General features: G+C 38.6%; 1 protein-coding gene across 1 annotated transcript; it reads left to right on the top strand.

The window, feature by feature from the left end:
- Window positions 1-1,769: 1,769 nt before the first annotated feature.
- Window positions 1,770-21,869, top strand: LOC135073878 (uncharacterized). Its single transcript, XM_063968103.1, has 10 exons — window positions 1,770-2,109; window positions 2,445-2,585; window positions 3,078-3,281; window positions 4,838-5,015; window positions 15,862-15,978; window positions 18,105-18,364; window positions 19,197-19,401; window positions 19,812-20,019; window positions 20,327-20,507; window positions 20,755-21,869. The coding sequence occupies exons 1-10, from the start codon at window positions 2,038-2,040 to the stop codon at window positions 21,694-21,696; spliced, it is 2,508 nt and encodes an 835-aa protein (XP_063824173.1). The 5' UTR covers window positions 1,770-2,037; the 3' UTR covers window positions 21,697-21,869.
- Window positions 21,870-21,884: the final 15 nt, after the last annotated feature.

The following is a 21,884-nucleotide window of genomic DNA, read 5'->3' as shown; positions in this document are numbered from 1 at the left end:
TGCTTGTGCATAATTTTGTATTCACACCTTCAACTTTTCCAGCTACTTGTGCATTGATCTTATCATCTCACATTCAGCTTCTCAAGCTACTAGTGCATGGCTCGAATCTTTTCTTCTCTCCTTCAGCTTGTCCAGCTGCTTGTGAATGACTCTTGACTTCTCACCTTCAACTTGTCCAGTTACTTAATGTGCATTGTTCTTGTTAACGCATCTTCAGTTTGTCCAGCTGCTTGTGCATGGTTCTTATCAGTCTCACCTTCAGCCTACAGCTTATCCAGCTACTTGTGCATGGCTCTTGTCTTCTCACTTTCAGCTTGTGCAGCTTCTTGTGCATGATTATATTGTCAACTCACCTTCAGCTTGTCCAGCTGCTTGTGCATAACTCTTGTCAACTCACCTTCAGCTTGTCTAGCTTCTAGTGCATAGTTATTGTCAAACTCACCTCAGCTTGTCCAGCTGCTTGTGCATGGTTCTTGTCATTTCACCTTCAGCTTGTCCATCTGCTTGTACATGATTCTAGTCTTCTCACATTCAGCTTGTCCAGCTGATTGTGCATGGTTCTTGTCAACTCACTTCAGTTTGTCCAGCTGCTTGTGTATTTTTCTTATCATCTCATCTTCATCTTGTTCAGCTGCTTGTGCATTACTCTTGTCTTCTTACATTCAGCTTGTCCAGCTGCTTCTGCATGAGTCTTGTCTTCTCATCTTCAGCTTGTCCAGCTTCTAGTGCATGGTCACCTCAGCTTGTCCAGCTGCTGGTGCATGAGTCTTGTCTTCTCATCTTCAGCTTGTCCAGCTGCTTGTACATGAGTCTTGTCTTTTCATCTTCAGCTTGTCCAGCTTCTAGTGCATGGTTACCTCAGCTTGTCCAGCTGCTTGTGCATGAGTCTTGTCTTCTCATCTTCAGCTTGTCCAGCTTCAGTGCATGGTCACCTCAGCTTGTCCGGCTGCTTGTGCATGGTTCTTGTCAACTCACCTTTAGCTTGTTCAGCTTCTAGTGCATGGTTATTGTCAATTTCACCTTAGCTTGTCCAGCTGCTTGTGCATGATTCTGGTCTTCTCACCTTCAGCTTGTCCAGCTACTTGTGCATGGTTATTCTCAATCTCACCTTAGCTTGTCCAGTTGCTTGTGTATGATACTGGTTTTCTCACCTTCAGTTTGTCCAGCTGATTGTGCTTGGTTCTTGTCAACTCACTTCAGTTTGTCTAGCTGCTTGTGCATTTTTCTTATCATCGCATCTTCATCTTGTCCAGCTGCTTGTGCATGAGTCTTGTCTTCTCATCTTCAGCTTGTGCAGCTTCTAGTGCATGGTCACCTCAGCTTGTCCAGCTGCTTGTGCATGAGTCTTGTCTTCTCATCTTCAGCTTGTCCAGCTTCTAGTGCATGGTCATCACAGCTTATCCAGCTGCTTGTGCATGGTTCTTGTCAACTCACCTTACTCACCTGACCAAGGTGTACGGATGAAGTATATCCACCTACATACACATTAGTATTGGCCTGAGGAGCAAAATGCACTACAGTTTCATTCTGGGCAGCACTTGGTCCAACTTCCATACATGGATTGGCACTGTCCTTAGGCTACTCTTTAACAGTGTTATACTCGTATCGACTGCGGCTATATTCTTCTACCTTTTCATGTCCAGGCACATCGTACCTATTTATTAACGCCTGTAATCACTGCTGAAAACCGATAAATAGTTCGCATTTGTTTGTGGAATGCCCAATCAGAGTTCACTAAATTAATTAATCTGTTGATAGCAGCAGTAGATCGTGGACGTAGATAATTTGTAAACATTCATAGGATTGTTTAGCGCGTTTAGTACGCTCTCGGTCGCAAAGAAAATAGCCTGGAAGACAATCAACAAAGGTTGTTATGGTTTTGCCCCGTGCTGGAATGTTTGATGCTGTCTGCAAACAATATTAGAGTGTGTTTGACCTGCAGTCGGGCCAGTGTCGTTGTGAGGTACAACTTCTGATTTTAGTGAAGCAAAGTGATTTTCAGTATGTTGTGTAAGCTTCAAAAACATTTACTGAACCATGTGCGGATTTGATAAAATACTTGCCGTGTTAGTTTTTTATTGGTGGATTTTGACTCTACGTGGGAATGAGGTAAGATGCATTAATCAAGAAACAGTAATAAAACGAGGAAATATTAAAGTTTGTTTTTTATCATGATAAAACCGCGTCAAAAATGATTCACAACAGATCACATTGACAAAAAGGTGTTTGTTTTTAGTGAATCACTATTTTGCACTTGATACACTACGCAAAAGCTGATAATGACAGGTGTAACTTACCTAAATAAGTAATCAGTAAATTTTGTACTAGGTCCATTTCTAAATATTTCTAACCACTTCTACTGAAAAAATCAATTACAATATTAAGCACAGTAATTAAACGTGTGAAAATGCCTTTATCTCTGACGCAAATTACGTGCATTTCAGGTGATTGCTTACGAATACTTCAACGATATACTGAACCCTGCAAATTTGGAGATCGATGTTTGGCATCAGAGGAACGCCAGAGTTGCCATCCGCACCAACGATAAACTTGACTGCGAACAACAGAATGTCTACATCTGCGAAGTAAGAATTCTTATTAATTACCTAGTACGTTGTAAAATCCCACCAAAGTGTAGTATTAGCTTTAAATACTTTAATACTTAATTGCTATCTTGATCACATTGATATTAGGTATCGATACTATGTAGATTAGGTCCACAATAGATTTCCCAAATGATTTAATTTTGTCATGATTACGGTTAGGAAAGCCGACGATCTTCAGTCTTCACCTAATTTCGGGATACGCCGGTAAGACTTAGGTACATACTTTTCACGTCTATACAAGGAAGAAGTTTAAGTGTGTCCTAGTGTCAAGTGACGATTGCGACTCTTTTTAAGTGGGAGATTCTGAGTCACATTTCAGGTGGGTGTGAGTTGCTAATGTTACTTACACTTTTATTCCAAACTTTCATTTCATTGTTCCCCGTTTGATTTGGGCATTACTGGCTTAAATCAACCTATTTTTTGAAAATGAATATAGGTAATCCGTGAAAACTCATTATAGCAAAATTTCAGGAGCCTCCAAACCTAGTGCCGCCAGACGCGAGGAAGACCTGCAACTACCGTAACTACGACTACCACGAGCAGGTGTACCGATGGGTGGCCGGCCAAGGGTGTTTGTTCTACACGCCGAACTTCTTGTATGTGGCCGGCTATCGCAACATCGACTTGAGTGCTGGGTGCTTCTACGGGAACCTGTATGCACCGTGCTTGGAAGTTGTGAGGCTCGATATTTTAACTTTTCCTATACATAAGTAGTTATAAATAGTATGACGGTCTCTACATTGGTAACGGTTATTTTTAGTCAACAGGATTTACAGGATACAGGTATTAATAAATAATAATAATAAATAAAAAAATTTATTCACCATAACAGAAATATGTACACAGTGTTAACAGAACTTAATACATAAGTATTTTAGTACAGTAGGTACAAGTCGGTAGAATGGCATGCCCCTGTCCTCTAAACTAGGATAGATCCTGTATCTTAGAGAACAGTGATTCCTCTGGAGACATTGTAATTACTTAAATTTAATTTTACATGTGGCTTTTATGTTATGCGTGTGTGTGTGTGTGTGTGTGTGTGTGTGTGTGTGTGTGTGTGGCTGTGTGTGTGTGTGTTTGGATGTGTGTGTGTCTGTGTGTGTGTGTGTGTGTCTGAGTCAAAGTGGAAGTGTGTTTGGGAATGTGTTATTGTTGTGTTGTATTTATATTAAAAGATTTTCAGTCTCATTGTAATTTAGAGCAAGTAATAGTTCCTTTACTTCTCGTTTGACCTCGTGTGTGGTCAGAGAATAAATGTTCGTAGAGTTATTAATTGTATTATACAATTTAGAGCTTAAGGCTTTGTGCTGTCTCTTTGCCCACGACGTACGGCACCGAATCAGGGGGCACGCTCTCATTGCTCCTTACATACATTTTTTTGTACAGCTAACCTATCTTGTGTTCTAAACATTCTATAATATTTTCGTTTGTAACTTTCATCCAAAATCATCGCCCGAGTAAACGCTATCAATGTAGAGACATCGTACCTTGACCAACATATCTAGAAAATCATAAAATGGTCTTTAATAAGGTATTCCTTAGTTTTTAATGTCTAAAAACTTTAACGATGAATATCGAATGAGATCACACATGCGTAATACATGATTCATGTTTGTGATTTTCGGTTTTCAGATGATCGTGTAGGTTGTGGATCATTTAATGCATGATAAAATTCCAATAAGACAATAATCTAACATTGGCAGATATAATCCAATACAATTGGATATCTACAAGCCTTTGTCTCATGGATTAAATGGTTGATAATCCCGAAATAGTTGACAATATTTAGTAGACATAGCTATTGTTTCCTTATCGCGTACCTAATCTTTAAAACTCAATATATTATAAAAAATATAGATTACTGTGATTTATACATAGTCAATGATTATTTATCAAAATGTGTAACTCAATGAAAGACGAATGATCGAGCAAAATTACAAACAAATTGATAAGACGTTAATTTGGTTTTTCTCCATAAAAGCCCTTCAAATAAACTTTATGCTTATTGTAGAAGATAGAAGAAGAATGGTCTTTAAAATTCGTCGCCCCAACCCGTCTGGCCAGGGTGGGGAGTGTAGGCCAAATCCTCTATTTGCCTTTGGCAAATTAGAGAAGGTCGTGCTCTTGCAGTGGAGATGATGATGATGATCTTTAAAATGTTTAAACAATCACATAATCATTTAAAAACGATGTTTGCAACGTTCTCGTAATAAATACTCGTTCATTTACAGCCAAAAGAAGACGGGACATGCGGGTGCTACCCGTTCGACCCGGGTCTGGAGGAGGTGGTGACAGCAGTGAGTAAGGCCATGGTGCTGTCTGCCCAGGGCAGATGGGAGAGGTGCTTCTATGCTGCCTCTGACTGCTGCAGCCATGTTATGCTGAGCGAGGTTAACAGCACTTCGACAAGTAAGTTAATTATAAATATAATAATTTGGGACTTTTGGGAAACAAAAAGTTAAATACGGAACCCTATAAAAAGACGTGTCTGTCTGACCCTGTACTTACACATTACTCCGGAATTAGTTTGCCCACTGCCGGAAGACCTTCCCAGAGGATTTCCATAACGAAAAAACGATTTTCCCAGAAATTATTTAACTACTATTTAAGTAATTTTATCATTTCAGATTTTTCACAAATGTAGTTTTTTACACGCTTTTTCTAGATTTTATTCATTTATGTATCGGCTTACTGTTCGACTAGTTGCACATGCGTGTTGATATCGTTCTACATTTTACGCAACGCAACCATTTATTATACTTAATCAAACGCAGGCATAAATGATAAAGTATGGACTTAAACGCCTTATGGTCACAAGACCCGTGATCTAGTTACACCATTTATGTAGATCCTGCTACTCAATTTTATATCGTTTCTTATAAATGTCATCAATATGCATTTAATACTATAGTAAGAGGCTTATGTGATAATTCATGTGGGTACATAGAAAAATCACGCATTTTACTTATTAGAATATTATTTTCCCGATAGGTTTTGCCTAGTACCTACCTAAGTATATTATGCAATACTTACATTATAACTAATACCGATTAAGGGCAAAATACATAGTAACCTTACTAGTACAATAAGTACGTTTAATTTTTATTTATTTCAAATTCACCGACCCTGTGTGATTTGTACTACATAGGTACTACATTAACATTGAAAAGTGTAATTTACCTGATTACTTGCAAAACACAATCAAAATGTTTTCCCACAACACATTGAAGGAAACTGGCATGAATGAATTGAATTTGATAATACCAGGCCTCCGTCACTCGCCTATGCCGGCCGAGATAATTACCTACAGCGCGCGACAACTTCAAGTTGCAAATCAGTCAGGACCGCCACGCGCCTGTGTACACACGCGTACCTATACACGCTCGGTGTATCATCGTCGCAATCAAGGTTTATTGTTCCAACAGCACTGTTATTCTTCTTTAATGGAAATCGTAATATTTAGAAATAATAATTAACTGTAGTGATTTAAATAATTATAAAAACTACACTTTTTAAATAATTTTGAAATACTTATGACAAAAAACTGTAGCAAAAAAAATATTTTACCTAATAAAAACATTAACTTTTACTTTACCGTGTCTATTTTCCGACACTACACCTTTTAAAACTGTTTGTCCAATTTCGAATTATCGCAACACTGAAGTTTATTAATAGGTACTTTAGAGATGGTACGATTATACAAACACCACTAGATTAAAGTTTACCAATCGTAAATACAATAAATGCTTCTTAAAATTAAGTTTTTATTTATTTTACTTTGCTTATACAACCCTGACGCTTGAGCTGTGAGGTAGATCAATTCTGAACACAAAAAAATAGCGCTCTTGTGAGCGTAGTAGTAAGGTGCGATTTCGAATGCACCATGTGCGTTGGATATTTTGCATTATTATTATTACCGTTAAAATGCCGGCATCTGATCCTACACAAAGGAGTGCAATTTCTGTTGCTACTATTATGTATTCTGTGATAATACTTTTAGTTCTCAAGCTGTGTTATCAGCACATTCGTTAATGAATCATATCCTCATGTCCGATTAGGCATTGTTAAAAAAAAGCTACATAATACTTACCTATGCAGGAATACAACTGGAAAATTGGGGAGGGGCAGTTATCATTATGGATACTTTTGGAGATCGAATCAGAAATGAAGAGATCGGTAACCGAACTAAAGTAATAGCAAGCTGAAGAGGCAATAGATAGGGCACATAGTACGCAGAACTGACGACCGATGGGGCAGCAAGGTTCTGGAGTGGAGGCGACGTACCGGAAAGCGCAACGTAAGGCGTACACACGACATACGGTGGACCGACGACCTCACAAAGGTAGCAGGAAGGCGCTGGATGCAGTGCCTATGTTTATCAGTGGACGTCCTATGGCTGAAATGCATGATGATGATTATAACTTTAGAATTTCTCTTTTCATAATCCTCGTCTAAATGGAAAGATTGCTATTTTGAAATCTGAACCTAACCGTAACCACTAACCGCACAGTGGAGGTCATTTAGCAATAGATCGCTCATCATTAGGTACTTTTTGCGAGTCTCTTCAATTGAGAAATTAAGGCTAAATGGGGTCACAACCCCAGCATAATTAACCTGTATTTTATATTGTACCTAGACGAAGACAGTTTCCTAAGTTCTAAGTTAGAACTTCTAACCATAATTTGACCATAATAGGACCGTTACCTAAAATACCTAAATAATACCTATTCGTACATACTTGTTTCGACGTTTAATTGAATGAATAACGCTGACTGAAGAAATAATTCGTATATTTCGATTACTTTTTAGATTAATTTACAACCGTTGTTCGTTCGTGTTTTCTTGCTGGTAATCGAGTGAAGTTGACGCGGGCCGCCCCCGCGCTCCCCTCCAGGCTCCTTGCTCGTATACAACTTCAGACGTATTATGTGCGCTGATGCGCCGATAGATGGCGTTAACATGCCGCCGGCCTTGGAAGCTCCAAGCTTCCAAAATGATGATGATCGAATCTTCATGCGTGTGTCATCGAAGGGCTCCCCGATAATGCCGCAGGCGTCCACGAGACCGCAGGCCTCGACGAGATCGCAGGCGTCGACGAGATTGCTGGCGTCGACGAGATTGCAGGCGTCGACGAGATTGCAGGCGTCGACAATTCAGCTGCAGTGGGCAGTGGTAGTGGGCAGATCTTTGAAAAGGCCCGCTGTACTGTCCCCGTCGCGGTGCGAATGTCAGCGACTCGTGAAACTCCGTCTCTGCCAGGGAAGACGCGTATGATTCTCCCCAGGCACCACTTGAGAGGCGATTGATGATCATCTTTGATGAGGACGAGACTATCTAGTTTTATGTCGTCCTTCTGCGTTTTCCATTTTGTTCTTAGTTGAAGCTCTACCACGTATTCTGTCGACCAGCGCCTCCAGAAATGTTGCCGTAGTTGCTCGACTCGGTCGTAGCGTGCCAGGCGACTGCTCGGCACCTCGGTGATGTCTTCGCAGGCTGGAGCGGTCAACGGTCGGCCGATGAGAAAGTGGGCAGGAGTTAAGGGTAAGAGGTCGGAAGGATCTGTAGACATAGCTGATAGAGGACGGGAATTTAGGATGGCTTCAATTAGTACTAAAACAGTGCTAAATTCCTCATATGTTAGGTGAGCATTGCCTACTATACGTCTAAGGTGATGCTTGCATGATCGAACTCCTGCCTCCCAAAGTCCCCCAAAATGAGCAGCGTATACTGGAATATGTTTAAATTTTATGCCATCGTTGGCAGTAAAATCTATAATTTTATCGATATTATCTTGAATTAATAATGGAAACTCTTTTTCTGCTCCAACGAAATTTTTTCCGTTGTCAGAGTGTATTTCTGCGGGTTTTCCGCGCCTTGAAATAAATCTCTTTAACGCTAAAATATAATCATTAGTGGATAAGCCACTTACTAATTCTAAATGAATGCATCTAGTTGTAAAACAAACGAATAAACAAATGTATGCCTTTATTAATTTTGACCCCCGACCCTTGCGGTTCAATATGAAAACTGGTCCCGCGTAATCTACGCCAGTGTACATAAAAGGAAAACCTGCCTCTAAACGTTCTTTAGGTAAATTACCCATTATTGGAGTTAAAGTTTTACCTTTCAGGCGTGAACACCTTACGCATTCATGCACTATTTTTCTGGCGAGATTCCTACCAGAAAGCGGCCACCAACTTTCGCGTATAGTGCACAATAGGTGCTGGGGTCCAGCGTGTAATAAATGTTTATGATAATATTTAAATAAAAGACCGGTAAAATGATGTTTGCTACACAACAATGCAGGATGCCGTTTATCATAATTAAACCTGGACGAATCGCATAACCTACTTCCCACACGAATTAATTTATTATCGTCAAGAAATACATTTAAACTTAAAATACCATTCGCTTCTTTACATTTTGTTAGTGGTATTTCGTTTAATAAGTTGTTGTATACAGTCGGAAACATCTGGGCTTGCGCGCAGCGTGTCACAACAACTTCTGCATCGTGTAACTCGGCGACTGATAAGGGACCGGTGCGTCGCGCATGCTTATTGCGTGTATTGTGAATAAACCTCAGTAGGTACGCTCCAGTCCGCTTCAATCTATTAAACTGTGAAAACCTTTTGAAGTCGAATAAGCTATCTGCATTTGTACAAACTGCACTAACTATTTTAAGTTTTAACTCGGGTAGATCTTCACGGATAGGTATCGCTTGAGTATCCCTTGACCAGTCTGCACAATGTAAAAAGGTAGGCCCGTGCCACCACAGGTTATTGTTCTTTAGTGCATCGATGTAAAGGCCCCTTGACACTAGATCGGCTGGGTTTTTATCGCCGTCTATATGCAACCACAGTGAATCGCCTGTCAACTCGTTTACTTCTGTTATTCGATTTTGGGGTGCCCTCTTAGACGCATAACATTTTTCATCATAATTTAGTTTGGTATAACAGTATTTGCATAAAGTTTTTTCGCATAAACTTTGATATGCATAGTTTTCTAAATGCATAATGGTATCTTAGGCATAATAATAACTTTCTCTAATTTTCAATACCATAATTTAAATAATCATAAATGTAAAGAACATAATTTTTATATACATAAAGTTTGTTTTTAATAAAATACTATAAACATAATTTAATTATTTATAACATTTAAAGTCATAAATATTGTCTATAAGAGCAACCAACATTGAAGAGTAAATAATTATGTATTTGTGATGTTGCGAACGATCCTCCGTCCACCTTTATACTCTTTCGGCCTATAGATTTGCAAAAACTAAATTATCTGTATCATTGTCATTTTTGTTCTTAATTTTTGACCTGTTTCTTAGAAAACTTAAGCTCGTGAAACTACATTCTGTTTGATCTTGAATCCCTCTTATCTATTATAACGCACATATTATACAGTCCACATTTCTTTTACAACATTAAGCTTGCCTGGTCTGAAATTATGTTGATCCCGACTGGCCGTGGTCTCTTCCACGTGGTACTAGTCTGCCCTATACTAGAGTGTAATTTAAAAGCCGGAGGCGCGGAGGGAGTGCGGTCCTCGCTCGCTGTAACATATATCCGGCAGCCGTGCGAGCTGGAGCGGCTGAGGCTGGTCGCCGAAGGCGACCAGCAAGCCGAAGCTGCGGAAGCGAGCATGGCATGCCGGGTATATGTTACGCCAGAGCGGAAGGACCGCACTTCCCGCAGCGCCGGAGATAAGGCAATCCTAATGCTTGCTTGCATGCTTGCTTGCTTGCATGCTTGCATGCATGCTTCCTTGCTTGCATGCTTGCTTGCTGCTTGCTTGCATGCTTGCGTGCTTGCTGCTTGCTTGCATGCTTGCTTGCATGCTTGCTTGCTGCTTGCTTGCAGGCTTGCTTGTTTGCATCCTTGCTTGCATGCATGCTTACATGCTTCCTTGCAGCTTGCTTGCATGCTTGCTGTTTGATTGCATGCTTGCTGCTTGTTTGCATGCTTGTTTGCATGCTTGCTTGTCTATTTATATTTGTTAACTTATAACATTTTTATATTTCATATTTGTTAAAATTATGGTATTTTGTATATTATGAATGATAATATTTATGGCATTGGTTTAGATGCCAATAAATGTTATGCCTAGAAATCGTTATTAAAAAAACGAGTATACAGAAAAAATATATACTAAAATATTATTATAATAAAAGTGGTTATGGCAAAAAAAATATGCCTTATGAATTATTCTGTATGAACGTTATGCGAAATGATGAGTATGCCAAAAAACTTTATGCACTCTTAAATTATGACAATATTTTTTATGCAACCGAATATGGACCCTCGATTTTGTACAAAAGTTTTTAATAAATGTGGAGACATACGTAACCACCCCATCACGATTGTTGAGTCCGTCCAAAAGCAAACAGAATCGAATTTTAATCTAAGTGACTCAACAATCTTTTTGTACAATCTCGCACCAATTAAAGCACCACAAAGTTCTAATTTTGGGATACTGGTCGTTTTCAAGGGAGCAACTTTACTTTTTGCACATAGTAGATTAAGCGAGACTACTGAATTCTCATCTATTGTACGAATATATGCACAAGCGCCGTATGCATCTTGTGATGCGTCTGAAAAAATATGTAGTTCCGTACGATGAGTGTGAGCTGCCCTAACACATCGTGGAATTTTAATGTCGTGTAAATGTTTTTGAATCGAATCTATGAATTTATGGAATTTTTCTGTGACGTCACTCGGTACTAGGTCATCCCAGTCGATTTTACATAGCCACAGCTTTTGTAAAATGATCTTAGAAATTATGACAACAGGGCCTAGGAGACCTAAAGGGTCATAAATTTGAGAAATGATTGACAACATCTTTCGTTTAGTTAATTGAGTGTTGTCGCAGTTCTTACCTAACTCGGACGTAAAATGAAGTAGGTCATTTTTATTATGCCATCCTAAACCGAGTGTTTTTGTTTGTGTATGCTCGCCTATTGCCAACTCTTTTGACGAGTTTGTCGAGGTTACGTCACAGTTAAATGTCCATTTACGTAATGGGTAACAATATTGCCTTAAAATTTGTGATATTTTTTCGCAAATATTAATTAATTCAGCAGGATCATCGCATCCTGTAATTAGATCATCAACGTAAAAGTCCTCTTTGATAATGCGCGATATTATTTCATCGTCGCATTCCTGTGCTACCTGTTGTAGGCATCGCATACTAAGGTACGGCGCTGACGCAGTGCCATACGTCACGGTATTTAACCTATACACGTCTATCGGATCCGAAGGGCTTTCTCTCCAAAGTATAAGCTGTAAATTACGCTGGTCTTCATGAATGAGCGTCTGTCGAAACATCTTCTCGACGTCCGCGCTTGCTACCCAATAATATTGCCTAAAGCGTAATAAAATCGAGAAAATATCGTTTTGAAGCCTAGGTCCGATAAACTGTAAATCGTTTAAGGATTTATCAGAGGTAGTGGCGCAGCTGGCGTCAAATACTACCCTTAATTTAGTAGTAGTACTACTCTCGCGAAATACGCCGTGATGCGGTAAAAAATAGTGTGGATCACTGTACTCGTTTATTTTTGTCATGTGACCTAAATCCCTATATTCTCGTATAAAATCCACATACATACGTTTATATTGAGGCATACGTTCTAACTTCCGTTCTAACGAGAGAAATCGTTTATAGGCAACCGAATATGAGTCATCCAACAAATCAGCTGACTCCTTTAGAGGTATACGAACTGAAAACCTACCATCTATTTCCCGTTTTGTCGTATTTTTAAATATTTCCTCGCATTTACGTTCATCACAGGTAAGTATATTTTCGCGAGGGCCACTATCCTCCAATTCCCAAAATTGACGTAATTGTAAATCGATAGTTTGTGTAAAATTGCATTGAATGTTTTGTTTACAACGCATTTTATTCGTATAAATTGGCCCGGAAATCAACCAGCCCAATTTCGTATCTTGAAGGTACGGACCACTTTTTAATCGTATTTTATTATCGTTTAAAATTTCCCAAAATAAGTCCGCACCTATTAATAAATCGACTTCCGAAGGTAGATAATAAGTAGGATCAGCGAGCTCGATGTTGTTTGGAATTCGTATAGTCTCAACATCGATACTCACGGGCGGTAAGAATGACGTGATACGCGGTATAACAAAACATTGAACGCTCGTAGAAAAATCGTTTAACTTTGAGTGAATAATCAAATCGCCTAATTTATTAGAGTGTGACACCGATTGTCCCACACCTGATATTCGAACAGTGGACTGTAAAAACTTCGTATACTTAATTCGTTTACAAAATGTTTCCGAAACGAAACAATGTTGGCTCCCGTTATCTAGGAGCGCTCGTGCCGTGTGTCGCTTATTATTATCGTCCAGTACTTCGATTAGCGCTGTAGATAATAGAACTGGTCGCGTCAACACCGGCAGAGGTGCATTTTGTGTTTGATTCAATGATGAATGCAATACAGTTGATTTTAATTGTGACGTACTGGATGCATTATGTGATGACGTATTAACACAGTTGAGGGAATCTTTATGTAGTAAGCTGTTATGTTTTTGTTTACATTGCTGACAAGGGCCGAAAAAACAGTCTTTAATCAAGTGACCTGGACGTAAACAATTGGGACAAAGGTTGTTATCATTGACTAATTTATGTCGATCCTCAACAGACAAATTCAAAAACATACTACATATGTATAACGCGTGATTCCCACGACATAATACACAAACACGATTACGTTTAGCTGATTTATTGTTTTCCGATTTCGCAGCCACATAACTATAACTATGTGCTTGCACTGCTGGAGATTTCACATTTTGAGACTGTTTATTACTATTATTGAATTTATTAAAGTTGCTGTTATTAGAATTGCTATTATTATTATTCACGTTTATCATTTCTAATAAATCAGCTCGGTTCTTGAGAAAGGTCAGCAAATCGTCGAGTTTCAACTTACGGTTAGAACTATTTGTAATTAACGCTCCCTTGTGATTCTCCCACTCACGTTCAGTGGATGAATCGAGTTTACATACGATTAAATACATAATCAGAGTGTCCCATGACTTGGTGGGTTCTCCTAATGATTCTAGGGCACGTAAATTACGCAAAATAGTGTCAATTAGTTTTCTAATAAGTAAAGGTGATTCCCTATTCATATTTGGCAAAGAAAACAACGACTTTACATGGTTGTGTATCAAAAGACGATCGTTTTGGAATCTATTGACTAATAGTTCCCACGCATGAACATAATTTGCATCTGTTAATTCCAATGCGCCTATGACCTGAAGTGCACTACCGCTAAGCGATGACCGCAAATAATGGAACTTTTGAATCGCATCTAAATCGGTACGGCAATGAATCATAGTACAATAGGAATTTTTGAATTCTAGCCAGTTGTCATAAGAACCGTCAAAGGTGGGTAATTTAATATCAGGTAATTTAATTTGCATCGACTGACCTTTTTTGCATAAATTACCGCTATTCGTAACAATATCATCACTATTGTCTTCCAAAATCGATTTAGCAAGAGAAATACACCCGTAATACTGTTCCTCAAAACTTTCTCGATATTCAATAAGACTTACAAGATCATTTTCATCAGAGATTTCTTCTATTTTACTTTGTAATGCATTAAATTCATCAAATACAGACTCCAATTGAGAAATTCTTAATTTTAATTCAATTAATTGAGGCTTTGTCAGATCGATATTTTGTAATTTTGAAATATATTTATCGAATGACGTTAATCGAGCTTTGAGTACTCCTCTTTGCCTTTTTAGGTCTGTAACGGATGTTTTTAAAGAAGTAGAACGTTCTTTGGAGGCTGACCGACTACCCTCCCTAGAAGATGTTTTAGGAATTCTAAGCTTAGAATTTGCAGAAACATATTCCTCATCGCTCATTATGGGAAGAAATTAGAAAGCAAAGAGTACGTACGGTTTTTTGCAGGATCACCTTATTCGCTTACGGCGCACAGTAGGCTGTGACGTTGCAGTTGTCACGAACACCACAAACGGCTGGAATTTTGAAAAATAACACTGTTTCAGCACTAATCGATTAGGATGGGACGTGAAAAGGAAGGATAACACCTGACCGTTGATCCGATTGATGTGTCTTGGCCTGGTTCCTCGTCTTTGGCTTCAGTTTCAGGATACGCGCCGGGCAACGACTTCCGTGTAATATCTTGAGTCCAAGGCTCCGTCCGACTCGTAGGACCAATGTTTCGACGTTTAATTGAATGAATAACGCTGACTGAAGAAATAATTCGTATATTTCGATTACTTTTTAGATTAATTTACAACCGTTGTTCGTTCGTGTTTTCTTGCTGGTAATCGAGTGAAGTTGACGCGGGCCGCCCCCGCGCTCCCCTCCAGGCTCCTTGCTCGTATACAACTTCAGACGTATTATGTGCGCTGATGCGCCGATAGATGGCGTTAACAATACTTAATCTATACTTATAATAAATCTGTAGAGAGGTCAATTCTGTACATGAAATATATTTTCAAAATAACTATCAGGGGGTGATTAGTGATCGATACTGATGCCAAAAATGCAATCAGTAAATTTTTTGTCTGTCTGTCTGTCTGTCTGTCTGTCTGTCTGTCTGTCTGTCTGTCTGTCTGTATGTTCCTTATAGAAACAAAAACTACTTGAAGGATTTTAACGAAACTTGGTACAATTATTCTTCGTACTCCTGGGCAGGTTATAGGATACTTAGGAATTCCCACGGGCACGGGAATTAGCGGGAAAATCCTTTTGTATGAAAAATCTAAACTGCTTAAGTTAGACGCTTGAAATTTGGCATACAGGCACCTTAGTAAACTTAAAGCTTAGTAACAACAGGATATTGCAAAATTCCCACGGGACCGGGAGTTAGCGGGAAAAAACATTTGTATGAAAAATCTAAACCGCTTAAGTTAGACGCTTGAAATTTGGCATGCAGGTACCTTAGTAAACTCAAAGCTTAGTTACAAGAGGATATTGCAAAATTCCCACGGGAACGGGAGTTAGCGGGAAAAAACATTTGTATGAAAAAATCTAAACCGCGTAAGATAGATGAAGGGGGTAAAACAGGATCCACGCGTACGAAGTCGCGGGCGGCCGCTAGTATCAAATAAGTAGGCAATGTACAACATTGCTACTCGTCTGTCGTAGCTACGAGATCCGTAGTAAAGATATTTTTTAAGTCGATCTATTTTTGCGACTGCAGGATTTCGGTTGTACTCGCATCTACACTTCATTACATGTGTTATTGTTCCAGACAAATGTGAGGCCACCTTTGACGCGTGGACGTGCTGGCATCAAGCCGACCCAGGCACCACCGCCACCGAGGTCTGCTCTGAATTCGCTTACTCCAACGTTGGACCATCTTGTAACCGTAAGTTGAAGGACTCCGATATCTTTGAGAATTTTGAGTATATCATGAAATGCTATAGCACAGCCTCCAAACTACGGTCGCGGGCCATATCCGGCCCGTCACTGCCATCTATCTGGCCCGCGACAGCTTAAGACTAAGTCTATGTTTGCATAGGTGGGCAGAAACATTAAAATTGTTATGACCCTTGCAACAACCATATCGAAAAAAATATTATGGTCCCAAGTCTTATGGTAAGCTTTGGTGTTAGACGACGCGACTTTTGAATGATTGTTATTCTATCGTCTACGATCAATTTAAGCAGTCTTTAGTCTGACATAGCCACATTAGGGTGTCCCTTATATGGCCGAAAAAATTTTTTTTTAGATATTGAAATGCATACCCCCTATTTCTTTTCGTACTACTCAGACATACTTAAATACAAAATTTCATCTTCCTACGTCAACATTAACCCGTGCCGACCGAGCTCTGAAGATTTTGAAAAATGCTGTTTTTACTCCTTTTATTAAGTAGCTAAATCAATTAAAATATTTAATTTTTATAAAATATTTATAAAAAGAAGATAACATTACAGATCAGACAATATATTTTGCTTTTGAGGGACCCTTTTTTACATTCTGGATACAGATTTCCATGCTCCTGAATATTGGCCTGATTTTTGCTACACTGTGCGTAGCAAAAAAAGCTTTTGCTCTTCCTTTGCAGTGATCTTACCATGAAAATCTTGCATAAGCTTTATAGCTCTTTCAGTTCTATCATTAACTACCCTGAAGAAAGCACTTTTTTGCCTTTAAGTAGGCAACATCTTTATCTCATATAGAAATGTGTCTCAGGGGGAAATTATTATCAATTTTCAATCGAGAAAATAAATGTATACTCTTGACAGACACAAAACCACTCAATGGTTTTCCAGCAACAATAAATAAGGCAGTATTATTATCAATTCATTAAAAACAGGATAAAAAATTAGTACAAAGTCCTATTTACCATAGAAATAATCATACCTTCTTCAGATGGAATGTATCTCTTCCCAGAATCATACATACTCTCTCTTTGTACTTTTACTACAATATTGACGGTGTTTGTTCATTACCTTCATCATCAAAGAGTGATAAAACGGCAATTTCTTCTGATATGAAGTACCAAAGATGTTGACTAAACTTGCTCAGGGCTGCTTTCGAAATCAATTTGTCAACACTCTCATATACCTCTTGGAAAGTGGATGTCAAGAGTTCCTTAAGGCTTTCCTCAGAGCTGGTAAGCTGGTCGTGATGTCCTTGCGTTTGTATAGAATCTTGCGTAGAGAGAGATGACCATAAACCTCCGAAACATATTTGCTCTATTTTTTATTTATTTATTTATTTAATTTTCTTTGTCTTGCACTTTTTACTTTCCTAACTAACTTTTTGTCTACACCTTAACACTCTGGACGCCTTGGTTTTATTTGTTTTTGTTAAAATATTTTATTTGTTTTTAAATCCTCCTCACCCCGGCGCTTATAAATCTTGAATTTTTAAAAAAATTTTTGTTGCAACTCCCTCCAAGCATGGTGAAGATAGACAAGGTTTTTTACACAGTTAGGCTCTGGTAGGATTTATAGCTTTTCCCCAAATATAATACACTCCCGAATAATGAGATTAGAGCTTTCAATAACATTTAATTAACTTCGCAAAATATGTTAAAAAATACCGCAAAAACTTGACGATTAACGGTAACTTTGTGCCTATTATTTGATAAATTTACGTCCCCGACTAAGAAAATACTTTTTTTATTGCTTCTTAATTCCACAGCCATCTTTAAATGTCAAACAATAGGTGTTAATCACGAGATTAATTAAAAACAAATGACAAATACCGCGAATACGCACCGCTACTGCCGCGCAACATGTTCCGATGCAAGTCGGCACGGGTTATCGTACTCCAAATAAAGTAAAAATTTATTTCCGAGTGTTTTAGAGGCAAACAAACAAAACTAAGACCTATGCGTTACAAATTTAAAAGTTTGAAAAATAAGGGACACCCTAAGCCACATACATTATGAATTCGTCTGAGGTGTCTGACATAGACAAATACAGTTACTTACTGTTGTAAACACTTAAAAACGTTTGTTTTAGTGGCAATGTTTCCCAGATTTCAGCAGCAAACGATGCTTCGAGAACGCGACCTGGGATCCTCAGACGGACTATTCCACGTGCAGCATCACGCCTCGTCTACTCCGGCGATATCGTTTCCATATCGCTATGCTGGCGTTTTCCATCGCCTCATGTCTGCCAGCTGTCATCATATTCTTCATGTACAAGCGGCTGAGAATCACGAGAGTGGCTCTTCATAGGAACTTACTGATCGCCATCATAGTGAGGAACGTTCTCGTCATCGTCAGTAGAAGTGAGGTGAGGCTGAGTAGTATATTTATATTGGATAAAGTACGTATATGCGTTAATGTTAGATACCAATTAAGGTTTAACTTAATACAGTGTTCCTTTCATTTGTAAATTACCAAAATATCATATGCCAAGGAAAAGACATCAACGAGTTAGCCTGGAAGAATTAACAATTTTTTTTTATTATAAATACTGTCTTGTCTCTACAGTCGAGGGAGAAGTTGTCTCTAGAATTTATTTATAACTAGCTGACCCGGCGAACTTTGTTCCGCCTTAATGGCAATAAATAAGCAGACTTTCTTTTTTAATTTCGAACGGGATAAAAAGTATCCTATGTCCTTCTCCTGGCTCTAAACTACCTCCCTGACAATTTTCAGCTAAATCGGTTCAGCCGTTCCTGAGTTATAAGTGGTGTAACTAACACGACTTTCTTTTATATAATACTAGCTAACCCGGCGAACTTTGTTCCGCCTAAATGGCAATAAATAAGCAGACTTTTTTTTTATTTCGAACGGGATAAAAAGTATCCTATGTCCTTCTCCTGGCTCTAAACTACCTCCCTGACAATTTTCAGCTAAATCGGTTCAGCCGTTCTTGAGTTATAAGTGGAGTAACTAACACGACTTTCTTTTATATATATAGATATAGATTTTATTTGAAGTATAAACACAATTTTAGTAACTTGGTAGGTACTTGAGATAGTTTCATGACTATTTTTGGAGACCGTACCTTCCTAGTCATAATAAATATGATGTCCGGTATAGCTTTGTGCCTTCCAAATAAAGTTGCTCACAATTTTCTTTACTCAATGTTTATAATGTTATATTATACCACTTTACAGATTTACATAGATGAAATAACAAATTCAGGGGACACGGTACTATCAAGCAACGGGTGGGCCTGTCGCGTTCTCGGGGTTGCAGAACGTATCGCAGCCAACGCAGTCTTCGTGTGCATGCTGGTGGAAGGCATCTACTTACATCGCCTGATTGTGGCTGTCTTTAAGCAGAACTTGAAGGTCAAATGGCTGTATGTTATAGGAGCTTGTAAGTGAAAATTTCATTTTGTTGTTAGCTACTAACTTGGCTAAGAGAAGGCTATTATGACGCGGTTACATCGAACACAGAATTAATTTTGCAATCGATTTGGAAACCGATAATCCTATAGTTTCATAAAAAAAAAACAAGAGTGAAAGGAGTGAAGAATGTTTCTTTCTTTAGCTAGGCGTATCATACTCGTATAGGTACTTATGATAGATCCTTGGCTTAGATGATTGTAAACGATATCGAATCAAAATCGACTGAAGAATGTTACTTGTCTACAGGCAAAGTTTTCAAGTTCTATTGAACTCGAATTTAGAGAAACCTGAGCAATGAAAACTGCAATGTCAATGAAGTAAAAAAAAAAAAACAAATAATTCATTGATTAACCGATCATAATTATATTTTTTTAACAGTCATAGCTGTGCTCCCAGTGGTAGCATGGGCAGCTGTGATGGGCGTCTACAACAACCACTCCTGCTGGCTCATCTACACAGTGGACAACGTGCAGTGGATTCTAGATGCACCTAGGATACTCATACTGGTCATCAACACAGGCCTATTCATAGACGTGCTAAGGGTCCTGCTTACGAAGCTCAGAAACGCTGAGAATGCTAACCAGCTGTAAGTTTGGAATTTTGATTGGTGACTAATCTAAGGAGACACTTTCATTTGTTTAAATTCAAGGTTATTGTGGCAACTTGTGAAATTGTAAGTAGCAGGATCTATACTGAGCTTATGTAATAATGACTACTGAAACGTTATGTGAGAGGAAATATTTATTGCTTCCTTGCACAGACCAGTGAAAGAAAATGTTTACTTTTTTTGTTTGATTTATCTTTTATTTTTAACCATAGTATATTTTTAATTAAATCATAAATGGCTGATGGCCTACATTTTGTGGTTCTAGACTGTTCAATTTTTTTTTCAGGAGTACGACAAAAGCAACACTATTCCTGATGCCCATATTTGGGACACAATTCCTGCTGACGGCATTCCGACCAAACACTACCAATTGCACGGGAGAGCAGATCTACTACTATGTGGCTTACACAGTCGAAGGACTACAGGGATTCATCGTGGCCATGCTTTACTGCTATGTCAATAAGGAGGTAAATAAAGCAAATATACTGTGTGGACATCATAAGTTCATGAATCATAAAAATTAAGGCAAATATTTTGGATAGTGTTTGCAGTATCCGTTCTTTAGAGTTTACAAACTTTGGTAGCCCTGAGTAACTTACCTTCTCCTGCGACGAACATTGAGAATTCCGAAAGGAAGTTGCTTCAGTATTGCCAATGTGAACCTTGAAACATATCAATTAAGAAATTGCATTTTAAAATTCTAAATTATTTCAGGTTCGCATGTTACTCAAAACAACGTATAGGAAGACTGAATCAGCGGTTGTTTCACGCGTACGACGTGACTCCGCTTATCCACGTATGAGCATCGATCCGAAATCAGATAGGCGATTCACCTACAGTACCGCTCTACCTCCGCAAAACGCAGACGACCCCAAGGACCAATACGCAACCATAGCCCCCAAACTGCACGTCGCCGAAATAATATCGATACAAGCCAGCGAACGACTAGCTGATATACTAGAACCAGTTTACGAAACCATAGAAAATGGCGTAATCAACGAAGGCTACGATTCTTTAGAAAGGTCCAGCGTAGATAATGACTCAGGGTTCATTGCGAACAGGGATTCTAAAGGAGACAACTACTACGGATTCACTAACGTCTCGAGCGTGTCGATCGATTGCCAAGACTGGATAAAGTGCATATCCTCACCATCTAGCAGCGTGTACAACAATTCACTAAACGACTACGAAACAAGATACTTGGAAAGAAGATTCCCCAACCATCCTAAACCAAAACTTATAGCCGAATCGAGAAGAAGATTGTCGGAAAATGCGGATGTAACCGGGCTTGGGAAAAGATGGTCATCAAGTTGTGATGAAAAACTGAGAGAGATAGTTGAGGCCAAAAAAAGGTTGTCTCTATCATGTGATGATAGACCGAAGGATATCGCTGAGTTCGGAAAACGATTATCAGTACAAGAAGTAATAACAGAATCAGATAAGTCGATTGAAAATGTTAATACTGATGATAATAAAGATCTAAAGGAACCCGATTTGGAAGGTATCGATAACGAATCCGATTATGAAGACTGTGACACGATGCTTGAAGAAATATTGCAGTACATCGAAACAACCGACAACAACGTCGTATTAAATCCTGAGCTTCTATCTCCGAACAGAAAGGAGGACGAGAAAATCGTCTTTGTAGATGAATGAATTAACCTAATGAGTTATTAACACTAATATTTATCATTAATTTATAGACATGAGTTGTTATTTCATTAATAAGTTAGACAAAAATATGATTCGCGCAACGAAACTTCCGATTAAGTATCGAGGGTTCTACAAATGCAGTTCATGTGTTTAAAAATATATTAATGAGCAAATTACTTAACTTATTTAAA

Source organism: Ostrinia nubilalis, chromosome 8 (assembly GCF_963855985.1).
Source record: "Ostrinia nubilalis chromosome 8, ilOstNubi1.1, whole genome shotgun sequence".
Taxonomy (NCBI): domain Eukaryota; kingdom Metazoa; phylum Arthropoda; class Insecta; order Lepidoptera; family Crambidae; genus Ostrinia; species Ostrinia nubilalis.
The sequence above is the reverse complement of the archived record's forward strand: the minus strand, read 5'-3'. Positions and strand labels throughout refer to the sequence as shown.